We start from the raw sequence: 16,074 nt of genomic DNA on the forward strand, positions 1-16,074 counted from the left end.
CCTTTCTCTCCCATTATCTGCCACTAGATACATCTCGGAAGCTTTTCCCCAGGCCTTTGCAAACTGCTGCTTATGTGATGGATAAGATAAATGGGGGGGAAATAGACTGTGTATATTCATTCACACTTTCATATTTAATGTTTTAACAAATATTGGGAACACATTGCTAACCAGCTAATGCGTGTGAAATATATATATTACATGATGTTGGTCTAAATATTAACCTTCATTATTTTTATTGTTAATTTTTTTTTATTTTTTTAATGTAACATTCATTTAATGTGGAAGCCTCCATATACTAAATGAAATGCCTGTTCAAATATAGCCATTCAGAAATCTGCATACAGCTGACAAATGTTCGGGTCTTGGAATTGGAGTATCTTTGATAAACAGGACGAGCTCAGAGAGCCATACATACATAGCACCGGTGTCACTGGCTTTTCTATCTACTCTGTGATGTCAACATCACCCATTTATTTGTCTTGAAATCTTTTTTTTTTTTTTTTAGTTCAACCCAAAAATAAATTGGACCTGTTGTTCTCTAGGTACTTGTTCAAAACCGGGAAAAATTGCAATGTGGCAACATATTATGAGTGTGTGTATACAGGGAGTCCTCGTTATCCAACGTTTCACTATACAACAAATGGCATAGCCAACGCTTTACAATGCAACCCTAAGGGCCGTTTTTCGACGCTGGAATGCGTTATCCAGCGCTCACCGCCACTGATTAACGTGGGACTCGCTTTACAACGGTTTCACTATCCGATGCTACTTCCAGAACGGATTCCGTTGGATAACCGAGGACTGCCTGTATATGTATATTCATATGTAGATATATATATATATATGTATTTTCAACTTTGTCTTGTTGATTTTTTTAAATGATAAAATAAATAAGGGGCACAGAAATTAAAGTGGAATGGGTACAGAAAAAATAAATATATATATCATATAAAAATATTACTTGTGAGCACATTCACATGTCTTGGACAGGTCTGTGCTCACAAGTAATATTTTTATATGCTATACAGTGGAGGATTTTTAGTCACCTTTTCACCCACCATAACCTAAATTTTATATATATATATATATATATATATAAATATAAATATATATAAAATATATAGAAAAAAAAGACTGCACCTGTTGGGATCTATATAACCCTATAAATGTATATCTATGAAAAATTTATATAGATGCCTATATTCTATTACATGGCAAAAAGACGGGCGCTTTCTTTTTTTGTCTTTATATATATATATATATATATATATATATATATATATATATATATATATATATATATATACATATATATATATTCAGTGTTCGACAAACCTATACATTTGCTCGCCCCGGGCGAGTGGATTTAACCCCCGGGCGAGTAAATATTGGCCCAAGCAGCACACGTTTGGTACTAGGTGGCGAGTAGATTTTTTTGTGTGGCGAGTAGATTTTTTGGTGATTTGTCAACCACTGTGTATATCCATCCCTATACACCAATAGGGACCACTTAGTATCCACACACACCTTTAGTTGTGCTACAAACTCTCACATTTCCACACCCACCCACACCATTTATATCCACTCCCACTCCACACACACCTTGTGTATAGCACTGTATATACTGTGGCTCTCCACTCATTTTTATTCACACTGATACACATACACACTCTTTCTTCACTTGCTTTCAGTAACCTTTTGACACCTCTAGCCATAAAACACATCCACACCGGGGGAAGGAACAAAACACTGTTTTTAAGTATACCTTTTGCTTCATTCATTGTAACATCGACGGAAGAAGAGATCAGTGTATCTCGAAAGCTCACACAAATAAAAGCATTTCGTTAGCCACAGAACGGTATCATCTATTTGTTTTTTGATTATTGAAGCTCGGCTAACACGGTACTGATACCTCTACATGGATATATATATATATATATATATATATATATATATATATATATATATATATATATATATATATATGTATATATATATATGTATATATATGTATATGTATATATGAAGGGCCTGCAACAGAAAGAATCACAAGTACTGTTTACTAGAGATGTGCAAAAATGTTGCCAAAGTTCACAAACCAAACAAAATTTGCCTTTTTGGCCAAAAACGTTCACATAAGTTGTCAAGCTTTGCCTAAAAAACAATTGGCAAAGATTAAAATTTGCAGCACCTCCTGGCCCCTTATATATTAACAATTACTGCTATTTCCGCAAAACATTGCACAATTCTGGCCCCCAAAAAAAGGTGACGTTTACAGAAACTTTACAAACCGCTTTGCGAAGCACTTTTGCAGACATTCGCTAATCTTTACTATTTACTAACGTGCGTGAGGAAACGGTTTACCGGACTTCCAAAAGGTCTAAACTATAAAGATTATCATCTCATACTGAAAATGCAGTAAACAGTAAGCAGAACAGGCCGTATGTGTGCATCAGTATAAAGGAAGCAGCCTAATTTGTGTACATTGTGTTTCTTTCGCAGAGGAAAAGGAAGCAGAGTTCCCAAGAACAAGATGATGCTATTAGTGTCTGCAGCCTGGATACAAGTGATGTGAGTAATATGTGTTACTATGTTTCATTATCAGCTGGAAAATGCATGTATATTTATTTTGCTGTGTGCTAAATACTGTCGGTGTACTCCTTGCCAAATAATCAAGGGAAATGTTCTCACATTAAACATGTATTCTGCATATTTATTTTAACAGAAATTACAGCTTTTGACATTCTGCAAACAAAAGCAAATCTAGAATAGCAAAGAGTTTTACATCTAAAATACAAATAACACAGTACAGGCATACCCCGGTTTAAGGACACTCACTTTAAGTACACTCGCGAGTAAGTACATATCGCTCAATAGGCAAACGGCAGCTCGCGCATGCGCCTGTCAGCATGTCCTGAACAGCAATACCGGCTCCCTACCTGTACCGAAGCTGTGCACAAGCGGGGAGACTATAGAGCCTGTTACACATGCGTTATTTACATCAGTTATGCACGTATATGACGATTGCAGTACAGTACATGCATCGATAAGTGGGGAAAAGGTGTGTTTCACTTTAAGTACATTTTCGCTTTACATACATGCTCCAGTCCCATTGCGTACGTTAATGCGGGGTATGCCTGTACGCACCAGAGGAATAATTAGACGATTAAAACAACAATAATTAAAACAAACATAATGATATAATGTAATTATAAATAAAATAAGTAAAAAATAAAAACAAATCAACACGTATAATGACTGTCAACATCACCTATGATGGAATCAGATTTATTCTGCTCATTTTTAAGAATGTAATGCCGTGATCCACAAAAGGGTGAGAAGCGTTAGTCACCTTGATGCTTATTCATGCTTATTCATGCGAGTGGGAGTAATGGCGCGCTACAGCTTAGCACCATGTTGTGGAGCTGGGCCTAAATCTCTTAATTTTGCACGGCTTTCAAATAAGAGGAAGGTTTTTATTGAATACATCTCCTTTTCTCTCTAGCTGTGTGTAATTGGGGCTCTGAAATGGAGCTGCACAGCTGGAGATAGGCAGGTCAGGAGGAACCATCAGCATGCTTCTCTTGTTCATTTTACAGCCACTCCATCCATCTAAATATGACACAAAGGAAAGCCTTAAAGACAATGGGAAGTTAATTGGGGTGGGTGTGTGGGGTGGATGTTATATTCCGCTGGGAGACACAGTGTCTGCTGCAGGATCCATAACTCAAAGTTACCGCAGTGGGATTAAATATTCAATGTGTGAATGTTAACCAATGGAAGTCAGGTATGTACTGAATGTATGCACTGCGATTTACAGCAATGAGCTATTGTACTTACACTAGATGTGCCTGTTTTGCAGCCAAGAGCTGCTTGGTGCTACACTGTCACTATAATTTTTACTTTTACTATTATTACTGTATTATGGTTTATCTGTAAAGCGCCAACATATTCCACAGCGCGGTTCTGAGATCTGATAATTACATAGAGTTACATACAAATACACATATACACACACAGATACGGAGAGGCAATGAGGGCCCTGCTCACCATGAGCGCTTACAACCTAGAGATTATATCATACGTGCGCTGAATCAGATATTTGTTTGTGGCACTTCTGCCACGACCAAGTCAGCGTGATGCTTGGCCACCTAGGGAGCCTCCGCCACTGGACGCTCTGCCGCTGGACATTTCGCAATAAGGTAAATTAACTTAAGGGGTTTTAGCAGTTAAGGGGTTAAGGTATTAGGGTAGGGTGTAGCATTGGTATTAGGGGGTTTTAGGGTAAGGGGTGAGGTTAGGGCTTAACTTGGCGTCGAAGTGAGTGGCAGCTAAACGCCAGCAGCGACTTCGTCGCGGCGAAACAGCAGAGACCAAATGTCCTAGACCGATATGTGAATGCCTGTTTTGCAGCCAGGAGCTGCCACGTGCTACACCTACCACTGCTGCTAATGTGTGGCAGTGGGCAGGCTCTCCCTTACCTCTGGAGGGGTCTTATCTCTGAATCTAAGTATTGCAAACTAAAGGTAAAGAGTCTGCATGCTTCACCTATATGAATGCGAAGGGAGCTACCAACGCCCCACAACAGGGGGTGGAAAATGACTGTAGGCGAGGCTGGCTAATTTATATTTATTTACATGTATTTACATTAGAAAAGAGGAGTCTAAGGGGGGATATGATAACTATATACAAATGTATTCGGGGACAGTACAAGATGCTTTCAAAAGAACTATTCATCCCACGGGCAGTACAAAGGACTTGGGGCATCCCTTAAGGTTGGAGGAAAGGTGATTTCACCAGCAACAAAGGTAATGGTTATTTACAGTAAGGGCAGTTACACTGTGGGATTCATTACCCATGGAGACTGTGATGGCAGATACAATAGATATCTTCAAAACACTGTTGGACATCTTTTTAGAAAGGAAAGGTATTCAGGGATATACCAAATAAGTAAACATGGGAAGAATGTTGATCCAGGAAGGAATTTAATTTCCCCTTATGAGACATCATTACATGATATGTCACTGGGGTTTGCCTTCCTCTGAATCAATATACTGTAAGTACGGATATACTGTAGGATAAAGTATCTGTCATCTAAATTTTACATGAGTTGAACTTGATGGACGTATTTCTTTGTTGAACCTCATCTATTATGTAGCTATGTAGATACAGGGGTGACAGAGGGCACTGGCGTCCCGTGAGTCAGGGGGGCCCGGCCATGCCCGTTAAAGTTCAAAAAAAAAAAGTTTTTTTTTTTTTAATGGCGGCGATTTTTTTGCGCGCATGTGTAGGCCAAGAAGGGTATCTGTCTTGCTGCCTGTGGGCCGCTCATCCCCCGCTCCCACCCCTCGGCTCCCAACGTGGGACGTAGGGGATGTGCCATGGGATTCCCCTATATGTATGGGGGTGGTGGGGGTATATTTTATATGTATGGTGGTGGTGGGGGTATATTTTATATGTATGGGGTGGTGGGGGTATATTTTATATGTATGGGGGTGGTGAGGGTATATTTTATATGTATTGGGGTGGTGGGGGCATATTTTTATATGTATGGGGGTGGTGGGGGTATATTTTTATATGTATGGGGGTGGTGGGGGTATATTTAATATATATGGGGTTGGTGGGGTATATTTAATATATATGGGGGTGGTGGGGGTATATTTAATATATATGGGTGTGGTGGGGGTATATTTAATATATATGGGGGTGGTTGGAGTATATTTATATATATATGGGGGTTCTGTGGGTATATTTTATATGAATTGGGGAGGTGGGGGATATTTTATATGAATTGGGGAGGTGGGGGGGATATTTTATATGAATTGGAGAGGTGGGGGGATATTTAATATATATATGGGGGTGGTGGTGGGGGATATTATATATATATATATATATATATATATATGTATGCGCTGGGGGAATATTTAATATATATGGGGGTGGTAGGGGTATATTTAATATATGTATTGGGGAGATGGGGCTATATTTTATATGTATTCGGGAGGTGGGGCTATATTTTATATGTATTGGGGAGGTGGGGCTATATTTTATATGTATTGGGGAGGTGGGGCTATATTTTATATGTATTCGGGAGGTGGGGCTATATTTTATATGTATTGGGGAGGTGGGGCTATATTTTATATGTATTGGGGAGGTGGGGCTATATTTTATATGTATTGGGGAGGTGGGGCTATATTTTATATGTATTGGGGAGGTGGGGCTATATTTTATATGTATTCGGGAGCTTGTTTTTTTTTTAATATGATTTGGGGGCGTCACAACTTTTACCATTGTGTCCAGTATTTTTGGACAAGCCACCTGGCCGCCCAACCCACCAATGCTAAAAATGTAAAATCTCCATTCTAAGTCTAGCTAGGAGGGCTCACTCTCCCCCCGCCGCGGCGCCCGGCACCCCAGCTCGCTCTCCCCCCGCCCGGCACCCGGCTCCGCACACTCCCCCCCGCCTGGAAGTGGAACCCTAGCTCCGCTTGCTCGCTCTCCCCCGCCCGGCACCCCGGCTCGCGTCACAACCGCTCGCAGCCTCGCAGTGCAGCACTTCCGGTGCCTGCTGCTGCTAGTGAGCGCGTGGGAGGCTGGGAGCGACCGTCTGCGTAGGTTAGAAGTATATAACAGTCACTGTCTTTATTGTGATATTTCTTCAGATAAATAAGGGGGTACAGGTAGAGTTGTTTCCCTGTACGGCAGTTATAGCAAAGCGATGTTTCTCTTGTGAGGTATTGTAAAAGTTATATAAAACATTGTTTTATGAATAACACTGTAACAGTAAGATGTCAGAATAAATTGTAAACTAGATATTCAGGGGATATTAACTATTTGTTAACAAATCGTTAATTTACATTGTTATTCATGTGAGTGATTGTGTAGGCCGGGCTCCCTCCCCCCCTGTGCACTGCTTTGCCCGGGGGCCCCTAATGTTGTTAAGATGGCCCTGCGCCAACCTAACTTCCCCCGCGCGCGCACCCCAACCCAACTTCCCCCACGCGCACCTCCTGCCCCGGACAACAGCTGCGGGATTAGCCCGCCATTCTCGCCCACCCACCCACTGTCATTCGCCCACCCACCCACTGTCATTCGCCCAACTGTCATTCGCCCAACTGTCATTCGCCCACCCACCCACCCACTGTCATTCGCCCACCCACCCACCCACTGTCATTCGCCCACCCACCCACCCACTGTCATTCGCCCCACCCACCCACCCACTGTCATTCGCCAACACCCACTGTCATTCGCCCACCCACCCATCCACCCACTGTCATTCGCCCAAAACTGTCATTCGCCCAACCCACTGTCATTCGCCCACCCACCCACTGTCATCACCCACCCATCCACCCACTGTCATTCTCCCAAACTGTCATTCTCCCACCCACCCACCCACTGTCATTCAACCCAACCCACTGTCATTCTCCCACCCACCCACTGTCATTCTCCCACCCACCCACTCACCCACCCACCCACTCACCCACCCACTGTCATTCGCCCAACTGTCATTCTCCCAACTGTCATTCTCCCACCCTCCCACTGTCATTCTCCCACCCACCCACTGTCATTCACCCAGCCACCCACCCACCCACTGTCATTTGCCCATCCACCCACCGTCATTCACCCAAACTGTCCCAACCCAATGTCATTCGCCCACCCACCCACCCGACTGTCCAACCAACCACCCACATTCGCCCAAACTGTCCCACCCACCCACTGACATTCGCCCACCCACCCACTGTCATTCGCCCGATCCAGAACTGTCATTCGCCCAACCCACTGTCATTCGCCCAAACTGTCATTCGCTCACCCACCCACTGTCATTCGCCCAACCACCCACCCACTGTCATTCGCCCACCCACCCACTGTCATTCGCCCACCCACTGTCATTCACCCACCGTTATTCACCCACCCGCTCACCCAGGCAGGCAGTCACATGTCTTTTGTTGAAAATATAAAAATAAACAGGTTGCATTGTAATGTTTTCTTTTCTGTGTCACAATAAGAAAACAGTTAAGTAAAAGTTGCGCGCTAAAAGATATTTTTTCATGGTAGGTGCGCTATGGGTACGTGCGGGGGGTGCGCTATGGGTTCGGGGGGGGTGCGCTAAGGGTTCGGGGGGGGGGGCCCTGCTCCTTTCGTTTGTCCCGGGCCCCATGATTTCTGTTGGCGGCCCTGTGTAGATATGTAACATTAGGCTGAAAAGCAAATATTTAGTGATTTACATACATTTATTAAGTAATAAAGTTGTCAAACCTTCACTAAGAGAGGAGAGAGCAACCTAAGAATGTGAAAAATCCTGCCAGACAACCATGTAGCTTCAGGGTAAAATATTTTATGCTAAGTATGAAAAATGTGTACCCTGCCTCAAAAGAATGAACATACTGTATTGTATAATGATGCTAAATAGCGCTATACATTAAAAACATTTGCTCCAGGTTACAGACCCCTGCCAGGTCTGCAATATTGATAGTGTGTCGTCTCTCACCGCTGCCTTGCTACACACCACTAACCCAGGGTTAGAATTCTCGGTATGGGATGCTTGGCTGTAGCGTTTGTCCCGCTGCCACTACAACTCCCCGCCGGGCAGGTCGCTGTTTGACATTTCGCTACGCACGGCCACCATCTTTAAAGAATCCCGCCCGCCTCTCCGAGTCCCGTGGCTCAACATCTTTATATGTCCCACGTGGAACATTTTAAAGATGGCGCATCGGAGCGGCAGGACATTTACATGAGCGGCGACGGAACATTGAGGTTTAAAGATGGTGTCAGGGTCAGAGTGCGTGGCGACCTGCCCGGCGGTGAGTTGTAGCGGCGGCGTACAGCCAAATATCGCAGCCAAACGTCCCAGACCGTACAATTCATACTTACCTTAGATGTTTTTACACCGGGCGTGTTGCGCTGCCGCTGTGACTAGCCGATGGTATAATGTTGCTTGGCGGCGCCACGCTGTAACAAGAAGCGGCCAGTTGGAAATGTGTCCTCCTACTTGGTGGGTAAATCTTTATCTACCGGAGTGGCACTTTGGGCCATTTTCGGATGAAAATCCCAATTGGAATCAATGTTGATTTTCAGCCTAAAGCGACCCAAACAGCCACGGATACACAAAAAGGCCCTTAGTACTGCTTTATATCGCTGCAATTACACTTTCACATATGGTAGAAGTGGGTGTCTCAAACACTCAATATTAAGAAGAGACATTTTCTGTGGCTGAACCTAAACATCAACAAGGTAGGCCGCAGTATTTTGATTGGACCGTCCCGATAAAAGCGCGCCCGCGTTGCTACATACAGCAGGAGCCCGCAGGACAATGTGTCACTTTTTTTAAATGACGTCATGAAGAAAAGAAAAAAAAAGTCGGTGGCGTTGGAAACCTGCAGAAGTCCGATTGCTTTTGCTGCTCTGCGTAACTTGCCGGTCTCTGTCACCACAATATGACACACTGGGAGAGTGCCCTAGAGATGTACGTGACATAGTTTGACACCTTCAGTATTTCTATGAGTGGGTGGGGACAAGGTTCATGTGAATGTCCACATGTGTTAAGTGAAACCCCTGGGAATATACTTACTTGGTTACACATATTTTGTGGTATTTTTATTAGGCGTGAAAAAAGCTTTTCATTTTATCTATCCCATCTGTAACAGAGAATTAAACTTTGATATAATCTAATTAAAATGACATATTTCATATGTATACTTTATAGGGGAACAGTGCTAAAGTTTAAAATGTGATGGTATTATTATATTCACCGAAATGTCAATCTTTTAGTAATTAAAATAATCTTTTGGTAATAAGTATTTATAGTGCATTATTTTAAAATATTAGTATCATTCAATTCCCTACCTGTTTCTGTAATCTTAACTTTTTGTTCTAGGAAAATTACTCAATTTGCTTATTAGAAAAAAATAATATACCTTAAAAGGTTTTAGTGTTTCTTTTTACAAAGCGCCAACCGTGTGCCCAGAGCATATACATGAAATATAAGTGTAAACACAAGAAGGAAGGGCTTCCCACATACGGAACAGGCCGGAATGAAATTGCTCTGTAAGTGCTGCTGCAAAGTGTTTCATTTTACAGTTGAAACGTAGATTTACACCGGTCCTGTTGATCTTCTGATGTATTCTTGATGTTGCACCTTCTTAAAAATGTTAAATCTTTCATCTTCAGATCCCCGGTGGGTTCAGGTCAGTGTGTAAAATGTGATCTGTTTGCTGCTGAATCCGCTTAAGGCCGGGTCTCCAGTGGCTGGGTGTGTGTGGGCGCGCAAAGCGCTGTGACACGTACGCTGGCAGGGAAGACAAGAATTGTGACTTCCCATGCCGCGACGCGATCATGTGGTTCGGCGCGCACCAATGGCAGGGCAGATATGCCCCGTCATGGCCGCACCCCCCATCCTCGCCCTGCCCCCCCACACATCCTATCGCTCCCCTACAGACCGCAAACGCGGCTTTCAATTGTGCACGCGCCACCAGGTGCGCGTGCTGCAGGGAATACGGGGGCCGCAGTCATTGACGGGAATTGGCAGCAGATACTTCAGTTAAGTAACAATTATTGTAACTTTGTTAACTGTGTGTGAATAAGATTTGTACTGTAACCAGAACAAGGCATCGCAAAACATAAGCTGCAATATTGTTACGCTTCACCATGGTTCATGAAGCAGTAGTACATAGGGTTACACAGAGGGTGCATCAGCCCGGGCATAGTAACGTACGCTAAGTCTGCGAACATGGTGCCGCAGCCTGTGCCGAGGCGCGCGGAGGCTGAGGGAAAGCGGGTGCTTTCCCTGGCCATACCAGACGGGCCGCGGGGGGCGTTCCTGGGGGGCGTTCCCAGTGACGTGTCTGTCGTGTTGAGAAATCAGCCAGCAAGGACTGCTGCTTTAATCTCCTCTAATCGCTTCAGCAAAGCAACAGCAAATATATTAACCACTGCTTTCAAAATCCAACAATTACATACCCCATGTTTAAAGGCGCTCTTTAAATGCCTTTTAAATTGATGGCTGTTGAATGTAATGCTCATTTGACCTAATCTAAAGACACAATGTTCTTGTTTTTACACCTAGTTCTGATTCTGTTAGACATATATAAGCAACTGGTACTCTTTATAGCAATTATGTGTTCATATAAAGTGTCCTCTAGATAGAAATCCTACATTCAGATATGTTTTAACTTGCTTACAGCGTGTTCGTGGCCTCCCTAGCAGGGAAGAAATGAAATGCATACAGTAGCTGATCATGCTTAGAGCAGTTCGTTTTATATCCGTGTCCCTGCAGCTGTAAGATTCTACTTGGAATATCTGCACAGTGTTTGTTAGATCTAACAAAGAGAGGAAATTGAGATTAGCACTACATTGTAGGAAAAAAGAGAGCCCAATAAGGTACTAAAGTGGAAATCTCCGGGCTATAAAATTGATTCCTTGTGATTATTAACTCACAGCCTTAGGATAATGACTTTCATATAACAGCAATCTGCCTGTGCGTTGTAATTAGCAGCTGACTAGCTAAGAAAATCAGCTGAGGGAAAATTTAATTTATCATCTGGAGTAACCTTCCAGACTTCGTTAGAATTAGGGAAAAGACAGAATACAAGCCGCAATATAACCATGTCCCACTTTTGATGGGTAACCACATCTGTCCTACTGTATGTCCAATATGCTGTAAAGCCGTTTTCCTTGGGAAGATTTCAAATGAATGGATCTGAAATCTTGCCCACCAGCATATTGATTTTGGGCCTGTATCGTGAATCTATCCTGTCTCGCTATCACACTTTATCAGAAATATTACACACACACACACACACACACACACACACACACACACACACACACACACACACACACACACACACACACACACACACACACACACACACACACACACACACACACACACACACACACACAATGAAGAAGTGAAAGCTTGAACTCTCTTTTCATCTTTTTAAGTTAGCTATTGAAGGTTTCACATCTGTGTCTCTTGCAGTTCACTCTTTCAAACACAGCAAATAAAAATATCACTTGTGCGCACATTCCCACGTCTGCAACCCTGCCGTTCCCCATTATCTCTTAGTATGCAGTGCTTCCGCTGCAGCCAAGGGAATCTGGGTAATAACATGTAAATATCTAGTACTAATATTAGTTACCCCGACTTTGTCAGAGGAGGGCTTCAACGCATCGAGGAGCAAGCATGGGTGGCAGCAAGGGCTTAAACGTGTGTTTCCGGGCTACAGTTCACATGTCGTATCAAAATAAACAACTTGAACGCTTGGCAGCCTAGGTAACTGAAAAATAGCTTAGAAAACTAAGCTTATCAGTTTATCTCCCACTCATTTTGTTTGCAATGAAGTGCATATTAGCTACGACTTTGGCAGATGTGTTTACCATTAAAAAAAGCGGAGTACTCGGGGGAATACATTACTGCCTTGTGTTGAAAAGGACAAATCTTTTGATTTGGCTCTGAACTTTGGGAAAGAAAAGCAGAACAAAACCAGGAAAAGTATTTATAGCGACTCCACGCAGTTGATTAGAATTCGCTGGAAGTATATTTATTCCTGCATTCCATACAAAAATCGGTGTTTAGCAGAAAAGGCTAAAATTAATGACAAAGCACATTCCTACACGCTGCTCAAACATCTGTATCGTGTCATCCTTTTTATTCCAGTAACTTAGGAAATATGAATACATAGCTATGGTTGGACATTTCCAGGGCCCTAGCTCTACCCAAGACTAATTCACATATGAATAAGAGACCTGTGTGGTCTTAAAAAGCTTCTATTCAACACACAAGATCCATGTATATTTTCTTATAGTGCAATTTAGTAACACAGCCTGCGAGTCGTACACTTTTCTGAGGGACTAGTACAGTGAAACTCTGCTAAACAGCTGTAGCAGATCTGTATATGGCTTTGCACGAGTCAGTCACTGTGGCATAGTGCCTCGCACAAAGCAGGTAATGTACCTACAGTCTTTATTTATTTTTTATCCTATATTATTGCTTTTTCAATAGATTCTGCAATCATACAACCAGGAGTCTCCATCCCGACCTGCTCACTCAGTAAGAGGTTGAGCTCAAGGCCACTGCCCCCTTCACCCCCGTAGTTCTGCCTCTGTTTGTGCTAATAGTATTGTTGTGAGCACAAGAAAAGGAAAGTCCCCAGCGTGTTCACAAACCAGTTACAATGTATAGTATAAAACAGAGGTACTCAACTCCAGTATCCCAGCTTCAGCACAGGTGGCTCAATCAGAGGCTCAGTCGAAGACTGGGTCTCTGATTGAGCTACTTGTGCTGAAGCAGCAGCTGATGGAGCCACCTTTTGTTAAAGCTGGGATATCATGAAAACCTGACCTGTTGGGGGGCCTTGAGGACTGAAGTTGAGCCCCTCTGGTATAGCACATTATATCACCACTGTTAGGAATATATGCTGCATTGTGACTATATTGCTCATTATTAACTATTCCTGATATTTTGTTGTGATGTGGTTATTGTTTGTTGTGATGTGGTTATTGTTTGTTGTGATGTGGTTATTGTTTGTTGTGATGTGGTTATTATTTTTGTGATGTGGTTATTGTTTTTTGCGATGTGGTAATTGTTTTTGTGGCATGGTTATTGTTTGTTGTGATGTGGTTATTGTTTGTTGTGATGTGGTTATTGTTTGTTGTGATGTGGTTATTGTTTGTTGTGATGTGGTTATTGTTTTTGTGATGTGGTTATTGTTTGTTGTGATGTGGTTATTGTTTTTGTGGCGTGGTTATTGTTTTTGTGATGTGGTTATTATTTTTGTGATGTGGTTATTGTTTTTTGTGATGTGGTTATTGTTTTTTGTGATGTGGTTATTGTTTTTGTGGCGTGGTTATTGTTTGTTGTGATGTGGTTATTGTTTGTTGTGATGTGGTTATTGTTTGTTGTGATGTGGTTATTGTTTTTGTGATGTAGTTATTGTTTTTGTGATGTGGTTATTGTTTTTGTGATGTGGTTATTGTTTTTGTGATGTGGTTATTGTTTTTGTGGTGTGGTTATTGTTTTTGTGGTGTGGTTATTGTTTTTGTGATGTGGTTATTGTTTTTGTGATGTGGTTATTGTTTTTGTGACGTGGTTATTGTTTTTGTGGTGTGGTTATTGTTTGTTGTGATGTGGTTATTGTTTGTTGTGATGTGGTTATTGTTTTTGTGACGTGTTTTTTGTGATGTGGTTATTGTTTTTGTGATGTGGTTATTGTTTTTGTGATGTGGTTATTATTTCAATGAAGTGAAAGGAATATCCCTAGCTGGCTCATATTCAAGGTCTGAAGCTACCACATTTGTCTTATGGAACTATTGATGTTTTTCCATTACAAGAACATACATCCACATGATATAGTTTTTATTCTTGGGGGGGGGGGGGAGAAGGATTTTTGTTTGTTAGTTTTGTTTTCCAACTTTGTTTAAAAAAAAATAGGATTCTATGCAACATAAATTCTAGAACATGTAATATCATACAACATGTACATCTAATATGTATGTATGTCTTTATTTATATAGCACCATTAATGTACATAGCGCTTCACAGTAGTAATACACGTGACAAACATATAAATAACAAATAATACAATTAACACACAAAGGAAAGAAGTGCTTCAGACATAAAAGTAGCATTTAGGAAGAGGAGTCCCTGCTCCGAAGAGCTTACAATCTCTAAGTGGTAGGTAGGAAAAACGTACAGAGACAGTAGGAGGGCGTTCTGGAAAGCGTGTTTGCAAGGGGCCAAGCTTATGTATGAGGTGTAAAGTATCAGCCACAGAGCTATTTGTGTTTTAAGGTGGGTCTTAAAGGTGGATAGAGAGGGTGCTAGTCGGGTACTGAGGGGAAGGGCATTCCAGAGGTGTGGGGCAGTCAGTGAGAAAGGTTTAAGGCGGGAGAGGGCTTTAGATTCAAAAGGGGATAGAGAGAAGACATCCTTGAGCAGAACAAAGAGTCGGGATGGTGCATAGCTAGAAATTAGAGCTGAGATGTAAGGAGGGGCAGAGTGGGGTAAGGCCTCGCAGACACAGCACGCTACACGACGTGCGCGCACGCGTATGTCGCTGATGCCTGGCGGCCAATGGTAGTGTTCAGTATTGAAACAACCATTGGCTGCAAAGTGCGGCGTCGACGCTGCTGCAGTCGCGGGAGTCTTTTCAATCTGTGATCTCCGGCTGCAGCAGCGTGACGTGGTAACACCTACATGTAATATCATACAACACGTACATCTAATATCAACACCTACATGTTATATCATACAACACGTACATCTAATATCAACACCTACATGTTATATCATACAACATGTACATCTAATATCAACACCTGCATGTGATATCATACAACATGTTCATCTAATATCAACACCTGCATGTAATATCATACAACATGTACATCTAATATCAACACCTACATGTAATATCATACAACATGTACATCTAATATCAACACCTACATGTAATATCATACAACATGTACATCTAATATCAACACCTGCATGTAATATCATACAACATGTACATCTAATATCAATACCTACATGTAATATAATACAACATGTACATCTAATATCAACACCTACATGTAATATCATACAAAATGTACATCTAATATCAACACCTACATGTAATATCATACAACATGTTCATCTAATATCAACACCTGCATGTAATATCATACAACATGTACATCTAATATCAACACCTGCATGTAATATCATACAACATGTTCATCTAATATCAACACCTGCATGTAATATCATACAACATGTACATCTAATATCAACACCTGCATGTAATATCATACAACATGTACATCTAATATCAACACCTACATGTAATATCATACAACCTGTACATCTAATATCAACACCTGCATGTGATATCATACAACATGTACATCTAATATCAACACCTGCATGTGATATCATACAACATGTACATCTAATATCAACACCTGCATGTAATATCATACAACATGTACATCTAATATCAACACCTACATGTAATATCATACAACATGTACATCTAATATCAACACCTGCATGTAATATCATACAACATGTACATCTAATATCAA

At 41.7% G+C, this 16,074-nt stretch overlaps 1 protein-coding gene across 2 annotated transcripts in view; it reads left to right on the forward strand.

The window, feature by feature from the left end:
- The window catches only part of ARHGEF3 (Rho guanine nucleotide exchange factor 3), a 220,107-nt gene that overhangs the window by 122,360 nt on the left and 81,673 nt on the right, over positions 1–16,074 (forward strand). For both annotated transcript variants that reach the window (XM_075574838.1, XM_075574839.1), the window contains one exon: positions 2,506–2,574. In XM_075574838.1, coding sequence (XP_075430953.1) covers positions 2,506–2,574 — 69 coding nt within the window. The remainder of the gene's footprint in view (positions 1–2,505; positions 2,575–16,074) is intronic.

The sequence above is a fragment of the Ascaphus truei genome, chromosome 17, assembly GCF_040206685.1.
Source record: "Ascaphus truei isolate aAscTru1 chromosome 17, aAscTru1.hap1, whole genome shotgun sequence".
Taxonomy (NCBI): domain Eukaryota; kingdom Metazoa; phylum Chordata; class Amphibia; order Anura; family Ascaphidae; genus Ascaphus; species Ascaphus truei.